This window comes from Kogia breviceps, chromosome 6 (assembly GCF_026419965.1).
Source record: "Kogia breviceps isolate mKogBre1 chromosome 6, mKogBre1 haplotype 1, whole genome shotgun sequence".
NCBI classification, from domain to species: domain Eukaryota; kingdom Metazoa; phylum Chordata; class Mammalia; order Artiodactyla; family Physeteridae; genus Kogia; species Kogia breviceps.
The window spans coordinates 34033714-34060686 of record NC_081315.1 but is presented as its reverse complement, the minus strand read 5'-3'; the positions used below and the strand labels follow the sequence as shown (position 1 = coordinate 34060686).

The 26973-nt window shown below is 42.2% G+C and overlaps 2 protein-coding genes across 3 annotated transcripts in view; both read right to left on the bottom strand.

Moving 5' to 3' along the window:
* The window catches only part of RBM46 (RNA binding motif protein 46), a 94385-nt gene extending 69879 nt beyond the window's left edge, over positions 1-24506 (bottom strand). The window contains exons 1-2 of the mRNA XM_067036912.1: positions 24481-24506; positions 180-339 (exon numbers count right to left, since the gene is read on the bottom strand). The gene's annotated coding sequence lies outside the window, so the exon portion shown is untranslated. The remainder of the gene's footprint in view (positions 1-179; positions 340-24480) is intronic.
* LRAT (lecithin retinol acyltransferase) lies at positions 277-24545 on the bottom strand. 2 transcript variants are annotated; one of them, XR_010841192.1, is made up of 4 exons: positions 24481-24545; positions 10084-10624; positions 5198-6148; positions 277-339 (listed from the first exon to the last, which is right to left on the bottom strand). XR_010841192.1 is itself a non-coding variant. In XM_059066093.2 (3 exons), the coding sequence occupies exons 2-3, from the start codon at positions 10621-10623 to the stop codon at positions 5996-5998; spliced, it is 693 nt and encodes a 230-aa protein (XP_058922076.1). In that variant the 5' UTR covers position 10624; positions 24481-24545; the 3' UTR covers positions 5176-5995. The 2 variants fall into 2 exon arrangements, 1 of the variants encoding a protein (XP_058922076.1); XM_059066093.2 differs by lacking the exon at positions 277-339 and having other exon boundaries at positions 5176-6148.
* Positions 24546-26973: the final 2428 nt, after the last annotated feature.

The window sequence follows — 26973 nt, the reverse complement described above, 5'->3', positions numbered from 1 at the left end:
CACACATACACACACACACACACACACACACACGCACATGCACATCTTGCCAGACAATACTTAGAAAAGTTAGAAAAGTTTGTGTTCTTGGTTGGACACTGTATGAAACACCATCCCCCTTTTACACTCCTCGAATCATTCCATTCTCTCCTCTCCATCCCCAGCTGCCACTGACTTACATCATCCAGTCTTCATCATTTCTCTCCTACATCTTGGTGACAGAATGGATGTCCTTTGAGTTACGTCTCCTCATGCAATCCATCCTCTATGTTGTTGCAGACTGAGCTCTCGAAGGTGATGATCAGGTACTACTCTCCCTCTAACCTGGCTGATAGCCATCTGCAAAGGAAAATCAGTTACAAGTAGCTCCTTAGAGTAGCTCCACTGTGACTTGGAGCCCATGCTTGTGCAACTTGGCAACAACTGATTGGCCCAAGGATGTCACCTGATCTGAAGGTATCTGACCTAAAGGATATGAGAGGGTCCAGTGGCCCATGAGGCATCCTGGCTCGAGAACTTTGTTCATTGGAAGCACCAATATTGCACCATGACTAGTCAGCCTAATTAGATCCTTTGGCAGTTTTCAGTGAGAGACAGAGACCTGGTAGAGTGAGGCAGGAGTGAAAGAAACAGTAAAGGATTTAAGGAAAGCCATCAGAAGCAATGACACACCGAGTGTTTGTTAGTAGCAGCAGGGAGGCAGGCATGGGAGTAGCAGTTAAAAGCTCAATGGGAAGAAATGTCGGGGACAGAATCTAGAGTCAGGAAAAGGATGGCACCAGGGTCGCTGCTGGGACATGGGAGCAGCTGTGAGCTGACTGGGGAGAAGGGACCCATCACCTGTTTGAGGAGATTCCTATACTTCCCGCTTCTCTGTCTACCTTAAATTAACCTCTGTCCATAAAATGTTGTTTCTTTTCCTCACAATCTGATTCCACCCCTATTCATCACGTGTTTCACAAAATTGCACACTTATTAGATTCAGCTGAGGCACTTGGAAAGTTTAGGAAACATTTTCTCTGTATTCGGGACTTTAACGGTGTAAAGCCCCTCATGGTCTTGCCTCTTGTCTCCAGCATTGCCTGAGCAGAGCTATTCTTCCTCAAAGGAATGGTGAGTTCCTTGTAACCTTACTGAGCACCTTTTTCTCAAGGCAACATAAACACAGGTGATTGTTCTCAATGACTAGCAGCAATTCAGCTGCAGGAGGGGTCTCATGACTTGTGCCTTTGTATTTACTACTCCAGGTGCCTGTAATGGCCTGGAAAAGGAGTTCTCATTCACTTTAAAGATTTGTATTCTTTACAGCTCAGTTAAGGTGTCAGTGAAGACTTCTCTGCCATCATCCCTCTCCTTTACCGACTGGTCTCATCTCTCTGTTCTTCTGACACCTCTACAAGCTTATCGTTTTGAAATCTATTGACTTGCCATTCTCTCTCCTTAGACTGAGCAGCTACAGAACTAAGATTCTAACTAGTTCATTCTTGTGTGGCTCTGCTTGGAGTACACAGAAGGTCTGCAAGAAATTAATACATTCATTGGGGGAAAGCTTGTCCAGTTTATGGGAGGGAGGCCTCAGGGAACTGATGTGGTACAGTGGAAAGAAAGCTGGAGTCAAGGTTGGGATCTGGCTCTAATTATCTGCATAATCACAAAGTATCTCAATCTCTGTGCCTGATTTTCCACCTCTAAAATCTGGTTAGAGGTTTAAGGGTTCAGCCCAGTAACTTCTGTGGTCCTTGCAATGCTGTGAATGCATTTCAAGACTGGCCTGGGACTTGTTCCCGTTGATGCCTCATCTCCACCACACCCACGGCCAGTGTAAAGCTGCAGGCTGCCTTGGTAGCATTACACATCTGGTTATAGAGTTCATGCCCATGGCTCTGATTGTTGCTGCTTGATTTTGTGTAATGGAGAAGGGATTTGTTATTTAATATTACACAGAACCCTTTTCTACATAATCAAGGTAGGCTTCAAGATGTAGATAACGTAGATTATATCAACCCGAAGGCAGAGCCACAAAAAACTTTAATTTCAAATATATAAAACTATGTTCAGTAAAGGAAGCTTTGAGAGGCAAAAACTTTCAGGCTACCATGTTCAAAAAAAGTGTTTTGTTATCTACTTTTATGTATTTCAAATTCAAAGATGAGAGGGGACAGTATGTAAAATTGATTTTATTGAACATGCCATGTATACCAAATATAAAACTAGTTGAGCTGACAGATCTAGTTAGGTAAAGCTCTCTAAACAGATCCTATATAACAGAATATTAGCAGCCATCATTTCTAACAGCCTTCTCATCTATAACAAAAGACTTTTGCCATTGGCATAACTTTGATATTGCCAGAAAACATTTTTGATACTTGAAAGTAATAGTATGAAATATAAAATGGAAAAATATGAAATATATATTCTGAAAAAAATAATTTTTAAAAAACAAATCCATACTTATTTGCTTGTTCTTGGGAAGAAACATATCTAGCAGAACAAAGATCTGGAGCATCCAATTTACACATGGTCACCACATTAATTTATGGTTCAGGAACCAACTTTCTGGCAGGAAAGAAGGATGCATGACTCCTCCCTAACACCCCACCAGGAGTTACTCATGAGTCAAATATAAGGATTTGGCTAAAGTCAGCTGACAGTTCCTTGACATGTTTGCTCTCCGCCCTTATAATTACAGGCCATTACTTGAGAGACTGAGGACCATAACTAGTCTCCTAAGATCCCCTTGTTGTCTTGCCCCGTGCCTCCATCTTCCGACATGCTTGTTGGGAGTTACCTCTCTGAAGCCCAAGTCTCCATTGCCCGTTCATAAAGTCCACACTTGGTCTACACAAGACTTGCACCACCTGATTGCTCTCCCAGAATCTCTCCTCATCAGCCCTGCTCTGCTTTAGCCTCTGAACCACTTGCACTTGCCTGAATGCCCCATGCAGTTCCAGGCTTTCAGTCCCTGAGTTAGAAAGTTCTTCACTCTTCTGTGCCAGGCACAGTGGGGGCAGTTCTCGTGCATTTGCTTATGCTGTTCGCAGTGTGTAGCATGTCCTGCCCCAAATCTGTCCTTTTGGAAAACACTCCGATTTTCCAAGCCTCAATACAGTTCCTATAATTTTGAACTTATCAGTGAAAACGAACCACTTCTTTTTCTGTGCCTTCAATCAGCTCTATTGCAGGAAGTCTTAATACATCCTTCTGTGTATATGAGACCATCAGCTTTGAGGAGAAGGTCAACGTCTCATTCATCTTTTCATCCCCAACACCTGCATAGTACCTAATACTTGGATTATTTCATTTTAGCCCTGGCGAGCCCTGTTCAGCCTTTAGCGAGGTATGGCAAAAGAACAAAATAAGCCACCAAAAGCTGCATCAGACACTACTGGATTATCATTTCACAAGTGAGAATAGAAATGTGCAGGACCGTAAGGATGAATCTTAACTAATGAAGCCCAGAGGAATTCACTAGAGACATTAATGGCTCAGGGTTTCTTCCCTAACCACAATCAAAGATAAATGCTTCTCTTTCTACCTTGTTAAGCAGCTAATCAAACTGAGCACAACAAAATGAAAACTGTCCTTTTCTCCTAGTTCAACAGATTCAAGGGAGTATAAACCTTCTTTCTGGTTCCCTCTTCCTACAAGTATTGGAACACATCAGTATGATAAGACCCCCTCTTACTATTTCTCTGCCTGATGCTGGCACTTGCTCCTTCACACAGATTTCTCTCACCCTTCGGGAAGATTTCATTTCTTCTACCCCTGTTTCCCCATAGCACTGTATATACTCTAATGCAGGTAGTTAACAAATAATCATAATTCTAGACCATGAAATTGTAATAAGTCAGTGTCTGGCACATAATGAGCACACAAATGATGAACTGAATCTTGCTTTAAGGATGAGTCAAGACTAATTATGTTAATTCCAAACTTAAGTACTTCCCTTGGCTTTTAATGAGGGATCATGATCTTTGAACACAGATTTAACATCACACAGTGGTTTTTGCTACCTGCAATACCAAAGTCTGCAGAAGAAGATGTTAATTATTTATGAGGACACCATATTTTTTTAATGAATTTATTTAAACAATCGCTACATGAGTAATATACAGTAAGTGAAAAACCACTAATACAATGGAGTTCTCATAGTGGTTGTTTTTATGTATACACACTTAAGATAACTTTAAGTGGTTGGAATAGGCCCATAGAACACTTTACTCTGTGGTGTTTGTCATTTCATGCTTCAATTATTCAAAACATTTAAATAATTAAAGTTTATTATTAAACTCTGAATTTGTTGTAGGTAAATTAGTGGTAATGTACTAAAATCTGCTCTTAAATTTGTTTTGATTTGAGTGACTAACCCCACCCTCCTCAAACCACTCATTATGTGACTCATTATTTTGTGGTTCTTGATAGTTTATAAAGCAATTTTAATACTTGAAATGCAAGTCTAGCTTGTAGCTTACTTTTTAGAATTTGGTAATTTTGTAAAAGTACTTGCATGCTTGCTTTAACACTGCTACATCCCAACTTTGATATTAAAACAGCCTCTGTGTAATCAACTTACATGCCTGGTGGTACTAAGACACTTAAAAATGATTTCTAACAGTTATTTCCTTTGGTCCTACTTGTTTGGGTTTTATATATTGCTGAAGCATCATTCTTTTAAGGATGTAAACTATACTGACTTAGCAATGAAATGGAACAAATGAAACAAATCTCAGCGCTTTTACAAATTATACAGTGCATTAGTAAGTGCTTTAAAATTAAACTATGCAATGACAACATACAAGCAAGTTACACCACAGACACAAGGGCATAAGAAAATGGATTGAACATGCTTTTACGTTCACCTCCACCAATGCTCTATACTAACTACACTGGTATGATAATAAAGCAATCAAGAACTAACTTAATTTGTCTCTCTCATCAGTCTGAGTGTATGTGGATATCTGTGTATTTAACTGGCACATATGCACTCCAAGTACCCAAATTACTTCAATCCTATGTTCATTTTCCTCTCAGAGTGGTTTACAGTAACTACAGTGGAAAATAAAAGGAAAAAAAAATGAATGCCAGGTTTCCTACTAAGTAAAGCCAAATCAAATCAAACTATAGCATTAGTAGCTATTTCTGCAGGAAAACACAGATTTCTATAGTTCTGGTCAGTTACTTTATCATTAAACCTTACCTTTGCCAATATTGTTTCAAGTAATGAAGTTTTTTTGTTTTTTGTTTTTGCTTTTTTTTTTTTTTTTTTTTGCGTTACGCAGGCCTCTCACTGTTGTGGCCTCTCCCGTTGAGGAGCACAGGCTCCAGACGCGCAGGCTCAGCAGCCATGGGTCACGGGCCCAGCCGCTCTGCGGCACGTGGGATCTTCCCGGACCGGGGCACGAACCCGTGTGCCCTGCATCGGCAGGCGGATTCTCAACCACTGCGCCACCAGGGAAGCCCTGAAGTTATTCTTGACCTATTGGAAATTATATATAATACGTGAAAAAATTGTGATTTTTTTGGCCAATCATCAAACATTTTTTGAATAAGGGGCATTTTTTAAGTTTAATATAATTTTTCAATGAAACAATATAAATTTACAATAAAGTTAGTGGTCTCGTTCAGTAAATTGTCCAATCTTCTAATTCAGGCTTAACAGAGAAGAACAATGATTACAGGAGAAAAAAAAATAACACAAATAATCTCCTGCGGCCATCATCTTAGGGGCTGATTTTCTTGTAATGGAGAATTCTAGCACAAGCTGTCATGTTTCCAAGATTCACAGTGCTTTGAAATGGAACTGCCTGGGAAGATTCAGAAAGCCTTTGTTCTTGGGCTTACACGGTAAGCACTTTGTGTGATTCTTAATCACATTTTTATCCAGAACACAGTATTACAGGTCACATTTTTCTCAACGATGCTTATACTGATTTGTGCTCTATAAATATAAACATATCTACACACAGAATACACACACTGAAACGAGGGTATGAAGTTAGCCAGCCATCCATAAGCAGAATGGAATAAAAATTGCAGGAAGGGTAGTATATGATGCCAAACCCAGACAGACTATAGATGCCAATCCCAAGACTGCCGAAGCAAGAACACTTCTCTGATCACGAATAATTATCTTCACATTCTCACAAAACTGGAAAATAAAATTTAAGAATATTAGAAAAGGTGGCTAAACCTAGGAAGAATCACATATACCAAATAGTAGAGTTCAACTTTCCCAGCTATTTTCTATCTACCAGAAGAATTAGAATTGCTCTCACGACCTTGGAAAGAATTTAAGATGTTAATAGTTCAGTTTCTTGATTCTACATCCCATAGTAGCTGAAATGATACTTTAGGCAACTAGGTTAATACTGGCAGTTGCCTTTGTACATACACAACATTCATAGAAAACTACAGAGAATGTAACCAGATAAAAGTTATTCAGGATTAAAGGTTGTCTTTAAAGATAACCTGAAACTGCCTCTCAATAACAATAACATATTCTAAAGTAAAATGAGCAAACGGATCTCTAATCTCAAGCAAATAGAATTTAGCCTATCATTATTGGTGAATTCAATTCCTACAACTCACCGTTCTAAAATTTGGTGATACTTTTGATGATAACGTTGTGATAAGTCTCAAAATCTAAAGGCATAGAAAGTCTAATTTTGTTGTCATATCCCATTCCCTGCCCAAATATATTAAATTCATAATCAATTATGTGACACAAAATTGACTGCTAGAAATAAAGATAAATTAAACAGGATCCTTACCCCCTGAGGAATGCATTTTTCTAAGATAATTTTTTTTCCTTAGAAAACTAGTTTTTCTTAGAAGTAATGGCCTATGTCTGAGTCCTGGATCACCTTTTCATCATTTAACATGTCCAGACTACGCTATTCTCCTCCATGGGAATACTGAGGTTGTTGTGAGGATCAGATGAGATTTTTTTTTTTTAACATCTTTATTGGAGTATAATTGCTTTACAATGGTGTGTTAGTTTCTGTTTGGAGTCTGTCATACAGAGTGAAGTAAGTCAGAAGGAGAAAAACAAATACCGTATGTTAACACATATATATGGAATCTAAGAAAAAAAAATGTCACAGATGAGATTTTTTTGCAAGAGTACTTTGTATTCATCTGCATGCTGTATAAATGTAAGGTATTACAACGATGATTATCACTGCTAGATCTGTTGACAATTACCTCTACTTCATCAGTGTGGGGGCAGAATTTAGCAATTAATTGCTTCATTTTGCTAAAAGTTTCCTACTCACACTGGTTTTAAGCTCCTTTTCTAGATGTGTCATTTTATATGCTTTTAGGGTCTCCTACAGTGGTGTATTTAGTACTGGAGAGCTAGGTTTCCAAATTCTTAATGGAATGAATGCACAAGTCCAATATATTTTAACACACTACCTTCACTGCAAGGCTGTCTCTGTCTGTACTTTTATACAGTATCTCAACAAATATGAAATTTCCTGTTGGTTATCCAGATGTCATATGTCGAACATATGATTTGTCTTTTTACTAAACTAACAAGACATTGAGTAACAAATACACAATCTTAAAGTGATGAGGATCAAACTGAATGAAGTTTTCAGGACAATGAGAAAAGCTGCTTGGCAAATAATGGGGAGATATACATTTAGGTAAATAAGAATATTGTCTTGATACAGTCATGCTTCTTTTATCTTTTTCCAATAATTTTTAATTAAGGCCAACACAGAATCATTGTGGACTCTCTTTCCCCCAAAAGAAGACTTGCACAAGGAGCATCTCATTTCTAACGTCCTGTTCTTGTTCATTTGGCCATCAGTCCAGGAGGTACCCCTGGTGTTGCTCCACAGAAGGAAATGTCCTCTAGGTTCTAGTTGTTAAGAAGCCTACAGGGGAACTTTTGAGCACTGAATCCCTGGAAATTAAAAGGGGTATGTGTATTCATTTTAGCAATGCAAAGCAATATCAGCAAAGAAAAAAAAGCATAAGGAATAGTAACAGTTACTAATTAAAGGGCTTTATAGCTTATGAAATACTGAAATTGTTAACAGTAATACAAAATAGTTTAATTTTATGATTTCCAAACTTGTAAAGAAGAGCATCACTACAAAGAAAAAAAAAAGATTCTCTTCCAGTTCACTTTCACATTAGTTGCAGTGTTTTCCTGAGGGAAAGTGCTCTTGAGAGCTTTTATAAAAACAAATGTAAGTGAGAGACAACTTTGCAACTCTCATGTTATGCTGATAATAGTTGTATATATGAAGAACTCAACGATCAGTCCCAGAATTGTCATTCCTTATGTTTCCAAAAAATCGAAAAGAGTCCTCCTTCAGTATTAATGACCTACTTCTCTCAGGGCATGTTCAAAAACAGTCCTTAGAATTGGAAAATTTGGGATGGGGATTTTTTTTTCCTGGGAAATCTACTCTGTGGTCAGATTGTTTGTTAGACCATTCAAAGTGAAGACAAAAAACTCAAGTTTCACAAGAGGTGCTATGCAGCAACAGCAATTAAAGCACTTCTCTACGTCTGTAAAATCTTACAGTTTCCAAAGAGGAAAAACTACTCCAACTAGTTATTTATGCTGATTAAATATTTTACTACCTTAAAAAAGCACTTGTACTGTGTTTTTTGTTTTTTTGGAGAAATCTATAATACAGTGCTATATGTGTTCCATGAAAGGGTAACTCCTAATTATGGGAGGGAAATACTGTTTTTCCTTAGAGAAATTCTTTGCTTGGGTCCTAAGTAAATCTGACGTGCTTCCTTTTGAACAGTTTTGGAGCCAGTGTTTGTAAATGTGGTGAAGTTCATTTCTAAACAGGCATGGACTGAAGCTGTGATTCTTGAATCACTGCAGAGTGCTCTAACTGTATTTTCATTTTGCTTAGAAAAGAATCCCTAGATTGAGACTGTTGTAGCTTTATAAACAATCTGTAAGGAGTTTTATATGCAGATGTATACAAGCACTATACGTTCATGCTCTGCGACAGGAGAGAAAGATTTTCACATATGGGTCAAAAAATTAAGATGTGGAGCAATAAAAAATTGGTTATATGGATTTAGATTCTTTTGGTACCCAAATATCTAAACATGAAGAGTATAATCTGAAGCTTATTAAGTGATTGCCCAGGTTTTCGTTGTGAAGGGTGCGCACTAATAATACCTCTTCAGCAACTGCAGAGAAGACTTCCAATTGCAAATGAAGTCGCAGGCTTAAAATTTGCTTTTTACAAGTTAAGAGGTTTCAAAAGGCAATAAAAACCCAATGTTTTTCCTTTGGGTTTGTAGCTAATTTAATCATCTTAAATTCTAACAGTTTTTCCTCCCTTTTTATAGTACCCATAAAATTACCTTCCAACATTTAATGGCTCTTCTTGAAAACCAATTGTTTTGATCTCTGGGGAACCCAGAAACAATCTAACCCACCTGTGGGGCTAGTGTGTAAAGGATGCTTAACAATGGGGAAGTCTAGATGGGGATTAAAGCCAACACAGAAGGAATGCAGAATACCAAGGAAAAGACTTCTCTGAAGCTCAGCCACAGGAGTAAGGGATCTGCCAGGGAGGTCTTCTTAACGGAAATTTTGGCAGTTTATCTTAAGCAAAGGGAATTCACTCCCTGCAGCTTATAGATGGGGAAAACAGCATGCTTCCTTGTTTTAAAGGCACAATAATTTGTACTATACAGTGTTACGGATTAAATATAAACTCTGGACACCTTCCTTCCAACTGCAATTCTTGGGTAAAGTTGAAAGCACACGGCGACAGATTTTCTGTGACCCACCCAGTCACCTGCCCATTGTCACTTCAACTACGCTGGATGGACACCCTGATGACTTCTGCAGCAATAAATGGGCAGCTCTCTGGCATCGCTGGCAGCGGTACTGCATTGCCACACTCTTTTCACCGTGCGTTTCGAGATACCCTACAAGGCATATCGCCGTTTATTTATTTGGCTTCCCTGACGAACACCAGAGGGTTCGTTACTAAATCTAGAAGTCAATTCCTGCTCCCAGGGGATAGGAAAGGTTAGGGATGGGAGGGGGCGTCCCCACCGAGCCCACCAGGGAGTCACACGTGGTACCTTGTCGGCCTGGGGGCTGATCGCGGTGCCGAACCTGCAGTAGGTGACGAAGTGCTCGCAGTTGTTCCACAGCAGGCTGTAGGGAGTCATGCCCAGCAGCTTCTCCGCCCTCCGCGCCACCTCTTCGTTGAGCAGCGCCTTCTTCTTGAGGGACCTATCCAGGTGATTGACCAGGATGTCGGCTCCGTAAGCGAAGTCCTCCACTGTGTCCACGCGGATACTGGCCACCCTGCCAATGACTCCCAGGATGAGACGCTTGTTGGAGACCACCTTCTGCGTGAGCTCCTTGTCGTCAGTCAGGGCCAACAGGATGTCAGGCATCATATGGGCGACACGGTTGTCGCCCAGGTAGATGCCATAGTGTGTCAGGTGGGTCCGAGGCACCTCCAGCACGTCGCCGCGGAGAAAAGAGTTGATCTCATAGAAAGTGTTCCTTGCCTTGTCTTCGCCCGGGGCGCCTGAACTGAAGAGCTTGAAGCTGGAGATAAGGAGCAGCTTCTCCAGCACTAGTGACACCGCCTCCAGCATTGGGTTCTTCATCCTGCAGGGAAAAGGGTGTCTTGGGGGGACCGTCGCCACTCGGGCACAGCCGGGCCGGGCAAGGTGAGCTGGCCGGACAGGGGCGCTGCGCTTCTGCTCACCCGCAGGCCAGCAGCCCAGTGCCACGGGGCACGCCGTCTGCGCAGGAGGCAGTGAGAGAAAAAAGGGAGGGGGAGAAGCCAGGAGATCGGCTTGACCGCACCGCACTGGCGACTGAGGAGGATGAGGAGCTGGCGGCGGATAGCCACGGAATCAGCGGGACCCGCCCCGCGAGCCCCAGGCCGGGAAGCGCAACTGGAGGCTGTACCGGGGAGTAGGGCCGCGCGCGGTGCACTCAGCTGCGCCTTTTCTGTGGCCTTTTATCGCCCTCGAGGGGGCGGGGCCGAAAGCCGTCACAGACCCAGGGAGAGAGCTGATTGGGCGCCGGCGGCAAACGCCGCTCGCTGGGGTGTCGCGCGGGACCGCAGGCTCTTTGGAAGGGGCGGGCCGCCTCTAGGCTTCTAAGTTCCGTCCTGCGACCCGTTCCACATGCAGGCTTCTTCTTACGCTGGATACCTTAGCACTTACCGCCTTTAATTGGCCGTTTGGGGAGAGTAGTGGCCGAGGCGTGACCGCACAAAAGATCTTGCACCTGTCTAGACTGGGGCGCGTTCTGGGCACGTTGGGGACGTTTTCGGTGGGAAGTCCCCTCGGGCGAGATTTCTGAGCAGAAACCACCTCCCGCCAAAGGGTTCTCGGAGACCTCGGCTTACTAAAATATTTGCATATACTCTGGGAAGTATGCGCGCCTCGGAAGCCTGCAGACTCCTTCCTAAACTCCGTAGAGGCGTGGCCCCGCACACCGCGCACTCTCCTCCCCTTTAAATGCCAGGTATGCCCCTAGCTTTCAGCTGGCGCGCGGGTTGAAAGCGACCGCGCGGGTGGGAAACGACCCCGCGGATGATCGGAGCCCGCGGCGCCTCCGAGCTCAGAGGCACCAGTGACCGTTGAGCGTACGGCTCCCAACGGTCAGCACGTAAAACGGCGAAGCGCCCAACGTCCTCCTGGAAAGCCAGATTCATGTCTAGTTTATTTCTCCTGCTTCAGGGTCACATGGATCCAGCTTCGGTTCACCCACCGAAACTTTGCCGCTCTCTTAAAGCGCAGCCCACCGGAGGTGACCAAGGAAGGAAGAGGTCCTGCCCCGCAGCGGGCCCCATGCTCACCGGCGAGGCGGTCCTGGGGAGCACTCCGGCTAGGGAGCAGCGGTCTCGGCGTCCGCGCCAGGCTCGGCACGCGGTGTCCCGACCCAGCGCAGAGTTCCGTGCTAACGCATTAAGTAAATGCTTGAATTCCTCGGACAAAGGCCGCAACGGAGAGCCTTGAATTGTTCCACAAAGCCTCCCTGTGTGGGGCTAATAGGTTTCCTCAGCGAGCAGATTCTCCGCTCGCCTGGGGGAGGGGCCTCCCGGCGGGTGATGGATGAAGGGACATTCATCTTACCTGGAGGATGAAGGGGACCATGGAGACCAGACGGGGAGGAGGCCGGCTCCCCATTATCCTCCGAGACCCGGCCTTCGCTCCCGCCCCCTATCTGTCAGTCGTCCCGCTTGCTGGTGACTTTTGTTCATTTCACAAACGATTTCGAATCACATTATAGTCCCGGCAAAGAGAAGAAAATTCCATTACCCACAAAAGAATCGAAAGATGAAGCGGGGAGAGGCAGTGGATGAGGAAATTTTAAGACATCCATTTCCCCAGTCTTACCCCCAAATTTAAAGAAAAGTGCAATTAGTGGGTAACTTAAACTAATCAAACTCCTCCGCACACAGGCGCCTGTTAGCGTCTGGCCAGCAGACCAGCTCTGCGGCTGGACGGGAACTCTGGGCAGTCTCTGGATGTTTTTAGAAGTCTGATCCAGACCTTGCTGTACACCGTAACTGCAGTTACGTCGGACGGCAGACGTAAGTTTCAGGCTTCACCTTCCGGCCAGAGACGTCCGACTCTTAGGCGCTGCACGCGCTGGTCTGGTCCAGTTCTGGGAAAGCACAGATACCGGGGCCTCCAGGGTCAAGAGCCAAACGGCCCGGCGAGATCAAAGGGGACTTGGTAATTAGCGATTTCCGTCCCTAGTGGTCACTAACCCGGCTTATAACGCTACGACCGGGGCGAATTCTGCACCCGGCGAATTTGCGGGAGACAAAAGCATTGAGAACTGCCTCAAGGCTCCACAGGGAACTCTTTCAGAGCAAAAAAAAAAAAAAAAAAAATTAAGGAGAAATCACCTATAGACCCTCCTCAATGGCCGCATCCCCACGGCGTTTTGTGAGGCAGGCAGCGCCAAGCTGATTTGCATTTGATTTTTCTTTCCCGGTGGGGTTAATTTTGGGGAGTCACTTAAAGAAAAAAGGAGATTAACATGAGGCATGCATCCGAGTACCTTGCTCAAGATGTAGGCATTCTGCTGTCTTGGGAAATGAATGGTGGTAGGGAGTGCCCATTGTTTCTTTCTTGAAGAATATTTTGCCTGAATGTTATGCCGTTAAATAAATTAATTTTTCTCATTGAAACTGTCCTAAAGCTGCCCTCTTTGCTTGCCTGCAGGAAATTCGGCTTTGAGGAGCCCGAAGGAGACAGTGGAAGGTCTTCATTTGTCCATTTCTGAAGTCTCCTCAGACTTATTAAGCTAGGAGGGGTTAGTGAGGATTAGGCTGTTTTTCAACTGGAAAAATGCAGCGTCAAAAGAGCTCTTGTTGGCTGAACTGATTGCCCTCCCCTATTCAGCGATCGTTGAACATTTCCCTTGCAACTATTCAACGTTCTCAGAGTTGCATATGTCTGTGAGCGGTCTTTTTTTTTTTTTTTTTTTTTTGTGTGTGTGGTACGCGGGCCTCTCACCGCTGTGGCCTCTCCCATTGCGGAGCACAGGCTCCGGACGCGCAGGCTCAGCGGCCATGGCTCACGGGCCCAGCCGCTCCGCGGAATGTGGGATCTTCCCGGACCGGGGCACGAACCTGTATCCCCTGCATCGGCAGGCAGACTCTCAACCACTGCGCCACCAGGGAAGCCCGGTCACTTTTTGATGGCTCCCTAGAGGCACTCTTCATAAAAATATGTATATGCACTAATAGGCTCACATTCCCGCCAATACTTTCCTGCCTGAATCAATTTGAGCCAAACTAAGGGAAGACAATTGCTATTAGAAGGAAAGGCCCAAGAGAAATCTAACATCAGAACTTTCTCCTTCCTAAATCAGAAGGGGTCATTTATTCGTAGAGGGGAGAATATGGCTTGGTAGAGAGACCTCTAGTTCCCCAGTTGTACAAAAGGCAGCTACATTCAACAAGTTTCGATGTGCAAATGCCTTAAATGCACTCAACTGGGTTGCCGGGTCTGGCCGGGGGATTGTGAAACAGCCGTGGCCGTCCTGGTCAACACGTGGACATCAATGCACTGTGGACTCTCTCCTCGACCACCCCTTCCTTCCCTCCCATGGAAAGTCGCAGGACAGCCACAGCAGCTGCTCAGGCCCGGGTCCATGTCTCCCAGTGGTGAAGGCCAAGATTTCACTGGGTTTCTGCACAGAGGAGCCTGGAATCAGGGCTCACAGTGCCCACCTAACTTTCAGGCTTCACCTTCCCGCCATGGATCCCATTGAAGGTCCCAGGAGATAGAGCTCCTGTTCTCGGGGACAAGGGGTGGCGGAGTCCTGCAGAAGCCAGGTAGGCTAAGGGATTTCCTACCTAAAGACTTTTTACCTCTGGAGACCCTCTTCCTCAGAAGTCTATGGAGGAGAATAGGATCACAGTATCATGTGCTTCCTATGTGCTAGGCACTGAACTAACAAGCATTTTCTCACTTAGTCCTCATAACCCTATGAGGTGTCCTCTCCATTTTACACAGGAAGAAATTGGGGTTATAGCTCAGTCTCTGTCACCGTGTTAGTGTGGATAAGGACTGAACCACAGGTTCTTTGCTCCCAGGTCCACCACCACTGGGGAAGGTCTGACCTCCCATCAGTTCATCCACCTGTCGTCCATTCATTTACTGAGTGCCTGCTATATGCCAGGCACTGTGCCCAGTCCTGAAAACTCAATGAAAAACCCAACCCTAAACTTAGATCCCACAGCTTTTCTTTTTAATTTGGACTTCATTTCCCTGCTTCTCTAGTGCCACGGATTCCAATTTTTTTTAACATCTTTATTGCAGTATATTTGCTAGATTCCAATTTTTAACATCAGTTATTTTATTGCCATAGAGAAAGATCTGGTTACAGTGCTGTTTAATAGTATACCCTCACCAGGAAGGCCCCAGCACTGGAGTGGCCAGTAGTCCTATGCCCTCCTTAGAAACAGAAATAGGAGCGGGGTAGGTGTTGGGTATCTTGCCCAAGGACACAGAGTCAGAGCAGAACCTAAGTGCAGTGTCCCAGACTTCTTACCTCTTAGAACTTCTTTCCCCTAAACCTGATAAAGCTGGCTTTCTAAACCTCCTGTTTTTGAATTATCATCCTTCAGGATTATTTTGTTGTTTCTCTTAGACTTTTTTAGATTATTACATCATTGGACACATAAATAATGATGGTCTTAACACGTTTTTCTTCTGAACTAGCTGCCTATCTACTTTCAGTTCCTTTACATACGCTTAGCTCTGGCCCCATGGACACAAACAGGCCTTAACTAGCTCACTCTAAGGAGACAGGGAGAATAAAGGCTTTTGTGAACTTCCCTCTGGAGGCAGAGGAAAAAGGGCAGACACCTTTTCACGGAGCCTGGGAACCCAGGGCTTCCTGGAGTGTTTTCTGGCGGGATTCCATTACCTCCTGGGAGGACGATTCCCCAGCTTCCTTCCTGGCTGGCTAGCACCTTATTATGAGGGCCTCAATCCTGCCTAGAGTCTTTAGAAAGATTAAAGGCAGCAGCTCCACCCAGACAGGATTTAGTTGTTTTGTTGTTGTTGTTTTGGAAACCATAAAATAAGAACACTGAGCGAGCGAGCGCAAGGAATTGACAGTTGATGTTGTAGAGAATCACGGCCCTTGTAGATGAGCACAGCTTACTATGAAGTAATCACAGGTGGGGGGGCTGCGATGCGGGGGAAGGAGGCAGAAGCCCCGAGCCTAAGGCCTGTGCCACCCTTTCCACCCGCGTGAACTCTGACAAGTCGTTTGCCACCCACAGGCCTCAACTTCATCGCACTAAAATGGCAGTGATATTTAGGAGGGCAGTTTTGAGGATTAAGCAGAACCACACTTATTGCAGCATCGTATGAAGGTTCATACTGTGAAACCCCATCTCGAATATCATCTGTATTATTCACCAGTGAAGCAGAGTAAGGCAGAGGTGCTTTTCCCTTTCTGCCTGGACAGCACAGTCATCCAAGAATGCAGAGTAGACAAAGGACTCGCTTTTCCTCACACAGCCCTCCCGATGTCTCAGCACACAGCCGCAAGAGTGAGCGGAAAGTAGGCACAGAAGTGTTTGGAGCCCTGCTCCTCCTACTCACCGCCAAGGAAGTCCTCTATAATTCATGAGAACAAAGATAAAAACCCGCCATTTGTTCGAAAGTGCATCTCACAGGATCCAAAAACCCCCCAAAGGTCCACTTTAGAAATGGACATCATACCAAAGAATGACTAAAATATCTGAGATGCCCGTGACATGTAAAGCACAGTTCACTTTATTTTTTTTTTTTTTCAGTTCACTTTAAAATACAAATAATAAATGGCAAGCAATGTTACTTCCTAATAACTTGGAGCAGATAGCAACTATCTTATACATTCATCTTTTTTTCCTTTTGATTCTAATTTACCATTATGAGGCAATAGTAAATGCGAATACTGGGGGACCCAGGTTCGTTAACAAAAGCAAATGTGACAATCAATAACCTTTGGCTACATATTCAAAAGACAATTACCACACCACTGTATTCATATAGGAACTGTACAGAGAAATCAGGTACTGTTACGCTTCAAACAGGATAACACTGGCGATTACCAGTAATGCTAAGTATGAGGAACGGTGATGAATGCCATGTTATTATTTATATTTCAAAAATCCTTTCTAAATACATAGACACCCTAAGGGTAAAATGGCAGGTAACTGAATACAGAACTTTCTTAACATCAGTCTTAGCTTTTGCTACTCATATCTGATGCTTTGTGAGATCACTGAGACTCATGAGGCCTCATCTGTGAAGTGTGCTGAGCTGGATTAGAATGAGATGCTCTCTAAACCCCTACAGTGTGAATGGTCCCTGGACCTATGAAAATCAAAGTACTCAGGCCCTTCAGAGAGTCTTAGCTGTTGTCCTTGGTGAATTTTCACAGTGAGTAATTAACAGAAAAAGAAGATAAATCACTGTTTACTAATTAGAAAATCTAAACAGTGTTCACAATAACTGCTTTAAAAAGTGCAATGCCTCAATTGAATTAAAAAAAAAAAAAAAAATAAGATGGGCTTCCCTGGTGGCGCAGTGGTTGAGAGTCCGCCTACCGATGCAGGGGACATGGGTTCGTGCCCCGATCCGGGAAGATCCCACGTGCCGCAGAGCAGCTGGGCTCGTGAGCCATGGTCGCTGAGCCTGCGCATCCGGAGCCTGTGCTCCGCAACGGGAGGGGCCACAACAGTTAGAGCCCCGCGTACGGCAGAAAAAAAAAAAAAAAAAAAAAAATAAGAAAGAAATCACTCATACTCCAGTGAAGCAGTAATTACACAAGGAGGAGAGAAGAGACTGAGCAGGGGTTTGGCAGCAGTTCATGCTGGAAATCAATGACTCTTTTGATAACATCTGTTCAATCGTACAGAAATTTTAAATAATGTAAACACACAGTTTCATCAATATTTTGTAGCAATATGTACCACTGATTGTTGAAATGAATGTCTTTAATTTCTAAAGTTAATTTGAAGGGAAGTGAGTGTACCGTTCTGGTATTTTTGTAATTACATTTACTCTTACTCACCCCATGCTAAAAGAAAATTCAATGTAGTTCAGCTAAAGCTGATTCATACCTAAACGGCTCAAGCAGTTATAAAAAAGGGAAACTGGATTTTAAATTGTCTCATACTTCTTAACTGGGAGAATTCCAAGTGGGCAGCTCTCTCATGAAGAACCAGGCTGCCTGTGTTCTCCAGGGTAGGCACAAAACTTTGTGCTTGAATTAAGTTCACTTATTTTTACCCTGGTTACCCTCTAAAATGACTTGCCTTTATGTTGGATTACATAAAGTTACTTTCATTTTATTTACACCCAGACTTCACCTGTAAAGAATGTGAGCAGAATGGAAACTGGATCACACAGAATTAATACGGAAAATAAATTCAATAACTTTTTTCCTTAAAGATGAATAAAAAATCTATGAAATTGTTTTCATCCACATAGGAGTTTAAATCAGAAATCACTGTAATTTTAATGTTCAACTGGTTTAACTTTCAAAAAGAATAAACCAGGATATGCGTCCTTTGTTCATACTTATTTCACATTTTAACACGTCTCGCACTTTCTCTTTTCCCATCTTCATTCTTTTACCTCTCTTATTTAATTCCTGAAGGGATGGTTCTGATATTTTTTCGTGGTATCCTCTAAGGGCATTATTCCCACTGGAGGACAGATGGCATCCAGAAAATCAGGGTCCTAAGTGTGTTCTGGAACCTGGGAATGCAAGCTCACAGCTAGCACAAAAGTGGGCTCAGGGCCCTTAGATCACTCACCTCATCCTCTAGGGACCTGCCTCTCATAGAACAGTAAGTAACCAAACCAGCCAGGCAAGAACCTCCAGTGCCAGGCCGGACTCAGCAACAGGGAAGCCACTGGAGGGCGACCCTGGCGCTGGGCCCAGAGGTTTAGCCAGACTTAGATACCCTCAGCAACAGTATTAGATTTCCTACACTCAGTCCTATATCACCAAGAATATTGTGATTCTAAGTATATTGGTTAAACTTTTCATGCCTTGGTCCACTCATCTACAGAAGCGGTGACTGGCGATGATGACTCTCCTGAACTTTCTGGAATTCAATGTAGCAATAGCTCTAGACAGTCCTGCACACCTCACCACCAAGTCAAGTATAAGATGACAAATCTAAACTCTGTTTCCTTAGACTATGTTTCCTCCTTCATTTGTGTTTCCTTTTGTGGAAAGGGAGCAGATTTTCTTATATGTCTTTTATGGCTATACCATTTGGTTTTCAAATAACAATTTCTGATTTTTGTCCTTTTAAAAGAAATAAAGTGAGGCCTCCAGTGTAGAATACCTAGCAGAGGTTTGTTCTTTTTGCAGAATACCAAATTAAGGAAGAATAACTACAGAAAGAGTGATTATTGATATTGTAAAAGAGATGTATTGCTAAGGAGCTATTTTAATAAATGTACTTGACCAAAAATGTGACTTTTTAAAACTCATTTCAGGGGCTTCCCTGGTGGCGCAGTTGTTGAGAATCCACCTGCCAATGCAGCGGACACGGGATCATTCCCTGGTCTGGCAAGATCCCACATGCCGCAGAGCAACAAAACCCGTGCGCCACAACTACCGAGCCTGTGCTCTAGAGCCCGTGAGCCACAACTACTGAGCCCACGTGCCTAGAGCCTGTGCTCCACAACGAGAGAAGCCACTGCAATGAGAAACCCACGCACTGCAACAGAGAGTAGTCCCCGCTCGCCTCAACTAGAGAAAGCCCGCGCGCAGCAACAAAGACCAACACAGCCAAAAATAAATAAATTAAATAAATAAATAAAATTCATTTCAGCAATATTATCTAGAAATGTATCATCCTTGATTAAAACAGTATATTCATAAATGTTCCAAGTTCATGGTGGGCATTCAATAAAAACTACTTACAATTTTATCTTAACCATTGTATTTAAAATTTTAATTATAAGTTACTCATATTTGGATTAGTTAAGAATCTTAAATCCATTGGCTAGTATTTCAAAATTATTCCCGTGTTTAAGATTGTATTGCCTTGGGTAAAGGGTCATCTTTTTGAGTGACCTTAAAAGTCCCTTTGATTCTAAACTTCCACACTTCTTTGAGAAAAACTAAAGTAGTACATTTTAGTATTTTCCCGCTAGCCAAATGTCACATTTATAAAGCAAGTCATAATGATAATAAAATATTAGCATAATTTACATTTTATTTAACTATTTTAAAATTACAGATTATATATCAAAAAATTATTTATATCAGTAAAATATTCGCAAATAGCCAAATAGATTAGATGAAGTGTGCTAAGTCATAATATCTGTGTATTCCTGAAGTCACATACATTTGTTCCTCCCAAATAAGTAAAAACCAAGGGGTAGGCTGAGTCAGCACACTACGAGTAGAAACGGTACGGGGCAGTTGTTAAGAATGTCTACTCTGTAGCCAAGTTGCCTGAGTTCAAATCCTGGCTCTTTTACTTAGCTCTGTGACTTTGGGTAATTTACTTAACCCCTCTGGTCTCAGTTACCTGCTCTTTAAAATGAGTATGATGATAAATATGATGCCTACCTCACAAGGTTGTTGTATGGATTAAAGAATGAACATGCATATATTATTCAAGAGCAATACCTAGTTCTTATTCAAGAAATGATGGCTACATAATAGTTTTCATTCTGGAACACATTTAGCAATCTGCGGATTGTCTGTAGCTCTCGTGTAAATTTGCAAGAGGCAGCAAAGATCCATACAGTAGTAGGAAATTCTACTACTGAATGGGGATGGGAGAATTCTAATCTCTGACCTACCTCCATAAGGATTGGTTGAATATTTCGTCTCAGGTTCTGTGTGGGCTCAGAAATACAACAGTGAATGAGGTGCAGTCTCCTCCCTAATGGAGCATAGAACCTGGCCAGGAGGAGACAGGCCTAAATAAACTTCCATAATTCAGTGTGATGTGCTGAAACGGGAGCGTGTACTACAGGTTCTGGGAAATGGATGAAGGAGCAATTCATTCTAACTGGGGCAGGGAAAGAGGGAGCTGGGATAACACCGAAGTTGTACCGTGAGGAGCTGGAGTTTGTTAGGCACACACAGTAGAGGCAAGTTAATGCCAAACGGCCAGGCAGGCTAAGGAAACATGAATAAAAGCAAGATGTTTGAAAAGTGTTTGGTATGTTTTACAAAGAGCAATAACACAGCTCAACCAGAATATAAGGTGTACGCTTCTCTAAGAGCAGAGGCTAGAGCCCCACCCCGGAGGTCTGAGGGGGCCGTGGAGGCCCCCTAGACCAGGCCAGGAGCTCAGACTTTATTCCGCAGGCAGTAGGGAGCTGTGAGAGGCTTTCAGAAGGGGGAAAGAGAAGGTCTGGGTTGGAGGGAGAAGGGAGAGAAGCTGGAATCAGAAGGCCATTTAGCAGTCCAGGGAAGAGAGCTAGAATAAGGGGAAGGAGCTAGAATAAGGAGCAGGAGATGGAGGGGTAGGGGAAAAGTTGAAAGGTATTTGTGGAGATAGACTGACAAGGTTTGGTGACCATTATGTAGTGCTGGTGGCTAGAGTGCTCAGAGGAATACGGGGACCCAGGGGGGACTCTGAAGTTTCTTGCTGGAGCAAGTAGACAAGAGTGAAACCCTTCACAGAGAGGAAGAAGGCAGGAGCAGGAATAGGTTTGTGGGAGGAAGAAAATGAGTTCAGCTTGGGATCTGTTGTTTCCAGAGTCTACAGCTTTTCAAGTGGGGATGTTCATAGGCAGATAAATAGTGAAGCAAGATCTCTGGAGGAGAGTCTAGCCAAGAGAAAGAGCTATGGGAGTCGGAAGCATGAGGGTGGCAGGTGAAGTCTTTGGAGGAGGGGGAGCTGCCAGGGGCGGCATTCGGCATGGGAGAGGGGCGGCCAGGACAGAGCTCTGCAGAAAGGGAAGGGGCACTGAGGAGTCGCCAAGGTTCCTGAAGCAGGAGGAGAGGCTGAAGAAAGTCGCGGAGGAAGGCTCAGAAGTGTCCAGGGCAGACAAGCTAGCAAGGGGGTCAAGGGGCCCCTGGATGAGGCAATAAGGAAGGCCCTAGTGCTGGGGAGGGGGCCAGACTGCTGCAGGAGGACGCAGTAGGGTTAGGCAAGGGGGAGGGCCAGGCAAAAAACGGAGATGATTATTTCCAAAAATTCTGCAGTGAAGAAAAGGAAAAAGGATCAAATGGAAGGTTTCTTGTAGTTTGGATTGCTGTTCCCCTGAGTCAGGAGAGCAGGAAGCAGATAAGAAACGGAGCTTTGGAAACATCTGGAAGTGGAAGCAAAAAGACGGCATTGCCTTCACCCACTCACTCTAGTTTGTGCTGTAGACTCTGAAGAAGAAAACTGCCAAAGCCAACCCGTTGGCAAAGTCTGAATAGATGCCTCAAGAGTTGATGCAACAAGGGAACTCATGCCAGTTAATGGGTGTATAATAAGTTGACACAGTGACAGCAGGCCATTTGCTTATGGCACAGATCTTAATGAAAAAACGAGAGAGTTCTGAGTTCCATTCCTATTCAGAGCATTTGTTTACAGTAAATTTTACAAGCGTGTTCCCAGGAGCTTGATCTTTTTTCTCCCCATTTGTCAAGTAACACTAAGCTCTTCCTTAGTGATGTCAATCTCTAGTATTAAATTAGAGGTGTGGTGGGGTGCTGATGAAGGAATCCTAGTCATGATGGACACTAAGGAAAATCAGACTCATCAGGATAATTCATTAAAATTCTTGCTCACATTTTTATTATGTCAAATTGCTTCAAAATTATCACCAAACTATTTACTACAAAACAAACAATATTTATAGTTAAGTTAAAAGTGGTTTGTCCCCTGGACTAAAACGCAAAAGTAATTTTATGGCCAACCTTGAACTTAATTTGAGTTCAAAGTATGAGGTCACTATACTATTAACTTACAAACTCTTTCCTACTGAGAAGGATAAAATATTCAAATATTTTCTCTTTTCTCAAAATCAGTGTGACGATACTACGAATGTGTTAAAATTGTATAAGTAATTGATAGACTGCTTCTTTGAACCTGAACTTATTCTGTACACTTATGCCTGAAGATTATTTAGAATAGGTAATAAGATGTTTAAAGAACAAGGAAGAGGAAGATACTCTTTAAACAAATCACAAGATTAGCCGAGCTTGGATTTGGGTATCAGAGAGAGATACGCTAGAAGTGAATATATTATTAAACAAATCACAATTTATTAAGGTTTTAAAGTATATGCTTTACAGAATAAAAGAACACCTTTATCAAATGCCTACAGAATATATCTATTAGTCTTGTTGTCTGTCTCATATGTTAAATCTTTACTGTTTATAGTTCTGTGTTAAAAATCACCTACTCTCTTCTACTTTCCAGTGACCACATTATTAATGCTGGTATTCAATCCACCCAAGTGGGTGTTTACTTATAATGCGTATTTTCTACATCCTTTTACCTTGGATTCAATTTTTCATTTGTACTAAGAAACAATAAGTTTCCCAATGCCAAAGCTCTTTATCCATCTACTAATGACTTTAAATCAGGAACGCCTTTAATCTGGAAGTCCAGTACCATTTGTCCAACTGTTTTGCCCTGTTGAACAAAACAAACAGAAATGTACTGAATGTTTAGAGGATTCTATTATAGTTACTAATTTTCATGTCACACATTTTTAAAAAGTGACCTCTATTTAAATGATTTGGATAAATAAGATTTTATTTGATATAATGACAATTAAGAAAATTTAAAAACACATACTAAGGGAACACAGTTACAAATAAAATATATTACTTAGTAGATGAATTCTAGGTGAAGCACGAATGAAAAAAGTATGACAGCAGAACTACAGAGAAGCTGAACTGAGGATAATTTATGTAGTTCTGGCCTTTTAAATTTTGGATTGAATAAAATTATTTCTATGACTTCTTATTTATTTTAATTTGAGATATTGATTAAGTACGTGATGTGGAAAGAAATATGAAAGAGATACAGAGGAGGACAAAGATCATGCAATTTTAAAAATTTCATTTCAGGCCAGTTCTACTGAGAATATTTTGCCTATATCTGATGCCTCAGAATCACTTTAGGAGCTACTTACAAAGCAGGTTCCTCAGCCCTGCATCAAGAGCTTCCAAGTGAGTGGGTCTGGGGTGGAGCTAGGAATCTTCATTCTAACAAGCGCCCCAGGTGATTCTAAGGAAGGGAGTCCTCACACCTTGGGAATCACTGAAGCTTGTTTTTCTTCCTTACAATTCTTCCAAACCTTGGGTCATTGCTGAAAGGTCATGGGGCCAGATGAGGTTGACAGTGGAGTCCAAATGGTAAGGCACTCCCACACACATATGTGAGAACCTAAGAGATACACCCACTAAAAAGATATTGTAACAATACATTTATTAAAAATTACACAGCCACCACCAGTTGTCAATAATAAGTAAGAAGATCTATCCATAGCAAAGTTTCAAAATAATAGGCAAAATTTAAGGCTAAGTGATACACTGGACTGAGTTAAAGTTACGGACTTTTGTTCCTTCCTGGGATGACCCAGGCATATCTGAACCCAATGCCATAGTATCTGGCATCAGCTGATTCTGCACCATGGTTATAAGAAAACAATTTTCTTTACTTCAAATAATGGCTCTTCTTAACCTATAGAATACTAAATACTCTTCAGTTTCAAGATTAAGTCATATATTAACTATTTTCTTAAACGTCGAGATATGCTAAGTTTTTTCTCTTGTTATATGGTCTTCAAATCCCCTAAAGTGACACTCACTAAAATGAAAACAATTATGTTTCACTAAGAAGTTATCCAAAAAAACTTCACTCCTGTTTTATTCCTGATTCTGAACTGAGAGCTCTGTCATATTAGTCTATATGTTTCATAGAATGTTGTTGATACAGGCTGGTGTCAACAACACATGGGAAAATACACAAAAGAGAAAGCACTCACTGTTCAGATGCTTACCTGTGAGTCACTTCTCAGTGAGGCAATGCCTCCACCACCAAGGCAATTTTTCAAAACAAAGTTTAATGCATATGTTCCTGGCAATTCATATCTATGGAGTTAAAAAAAAGAAAAGATGAATTATAACAAATTTTACCAAATACAAGAACTGCTGAAGGAATTATCCACCTCCCAAGGAAACCCTACAAGTCAACCTTGGATAGCCATGAAAAATTAAGGTTGGAGACTTAAATGTAAATATGAATGTAAACAGATATTTTTCTCAAGAATGCAATGAGTGAAACACTGAGGCTATTCACGCAGGATATTTTCATTCAAAAAAGAAAAGCACTTGGTAAATGTGAAGATTAAGGCATTTTTTTCTTTTAACTTTTAATTTGTACCTAATTACAAACTTCTAGAACAGTTGCAAAAATATGAATTCCCTATATTTTTCACCCAGATTTTCCGAATCTTGCTTTATCCTTTCTTTTTCCTTCTTTCTGTGCACACACACGCACACACACACATTCATAAACAAATATGTACATTTTTTTCTGAATTGTTTGAGAATAAGCTGTAAGTATGATACCGCTTTACCCCTAAATCCTTCAATGTGTTTCCTAAAAGTAAAGACATTCTCTTATATATCACAGTATAATTATCAAAATCAGAAAATTAACATTGCTACAATTATCTAAACTACAGATTAATTCAGAATTTGCCAATCGCCCCAGTAAAGTCTGTTACAGTGAAATAAAGTTCCAAATCATACATTGCAGTCAACTCATGTTTGGTCGTCTTCTTTAATCTAGAACAGTTCCTCAGTCTCTTTCCTTCCTGACACTGACATTTTTAAGGAATACAGGCCTGCTATATCCACCAAATTGTATTTGATGTTTCCTCATGATTAGGTTCAGGTTCTGCATTTTTGGCAGGAATGCACAAGAGCGATGATGTTTTCCTTCTCATATCAGTATGCATGTGATGTTGATCTGTCCCATTATTAGTGAGAATGAAAAAAGCAGTACCTGACATCTGGGATCTGAGGATGCTACCAGCTAGGCCTTGGTGTTGCTAGGAGCTGGGCTGGCACTCATAGCTGGGCCTTGGTGTTCTATCGCATATAAACTATTTTCCAGAGTGTCAATATTAGTCAAGGCCACTCTGTGACATTGTGACAAGACCCTTCCATTATCATGCCTGAACACAGACAAAACAATGAATATTATCATCATTATACAAATGGCCAAACATCCCTCTATACTAGCTGATATGTGCACCTGTGATTTCTTGATCAATTATAGCTCTAGTTTCAGTCTAGTCTTCCTTCCTCCTATATAAGATTTAATGAGATACCCAAGACAGAATCACCCCTGCTTCCTGACAGCTTCCAATCCCCAGGCACTTCCTTAACCCTTCTCTCAAGGGTTGACTTAATAAGCCCACATCCTGAGTCCTTATTCACACCCTCTTACTGAGAGGCCCCAGGGTTTCCCACGGGGGCATTTGCCCTCACTGCTTGTTCAATTACAGGAGTGTTCCTGGCAGTCTTAGACTGCAAGGCACTGACACTAGTGATGATAACTTTGATCAAATGGTTAAGGGATGTCTGCCTGGTTTATCCATTGTAAGTTACTATTTTCCTTTCATAATTAACATGTATCTTATAGGGGGATAGTTTGAGACTATGTATATATCCTGGTAATAATATCCAACTTTCTTTCATAGTTTTTGCATCCACTGATGATTCTAGCCTGAATCAATTATCACTAAGGTGTTTGCCTGTGATATTGTGATTTATAATGTTATCCAACTCAGGTTTGGCTGCTCGCCACTTGAGAGACGAGTGTTGGTTGGGAAGGAAAAGTTACTTTATTCAGGAAGCCAGAAACCGGAGAGAAGGTGTCCACCAATTCCAAAGATTCTGCTTGAACATGAAAGTTTTTAAAGGGAGAATCATTTGGGGAAGGGGTCAGAGTTGTTATCTTCCACTGTGTGCAGACTTTCTTTGATTGGTTGATGGTAACAGGGTGGTGCTCCAGGAATCTTGTGCCCAGCCTGAAGTTACCATCCTCCAACTGGGTGGGGGCCTTAGATCCTACAGAAGAACTCAAAGATTTTGTTATGTATATTCCTTGAGGAGGAACCAGGACCCTGCCCCAAGGCTGCACTATTGTTTCTTGACTGCTCCTCCTTTGTTTCTGTAATCCCTCCCTTCCCTGATAAGCAACTGTTTGAATCTGCCCTTTGGAACTCAGGGAAGGTCAAGGAGGTTGAATGAAGCCTATTTCCTACAAACAAGAAACAGAAGACACAGAAAGGATTTGTACCTGGGAGGGCGCCACAGGATCCTGCTCTGTTTCAGTAAGAAATATATATTTGGTCTTCCTCCCCATTTCAGGCACAAAGCTTCTAAAACACTTGGAATTTCTTAAGAAGTGCTGAGAGGGATAAAGGTGTCTTTTGTTATGTTAATGAGGTGCCTTTTGGAATGTTCCTAGATCACTTAAG

Coding starts and splice junctions, on each gene's coding strand:
- LRAT (XM_059066093.2), bottom strand. CDS start 10,623: ATGAAGAACCCAATGCTGGAGGCGGTGTCACTAGTGCTGGAGAAGCTG. Junction 6,149..10,083: donor TCAGCCCCCAGGCCGACAAG/GTACCACGTGTG, acceptor TTTATTTTCCAG/TTTTGTGAGAATGTGAAGAT.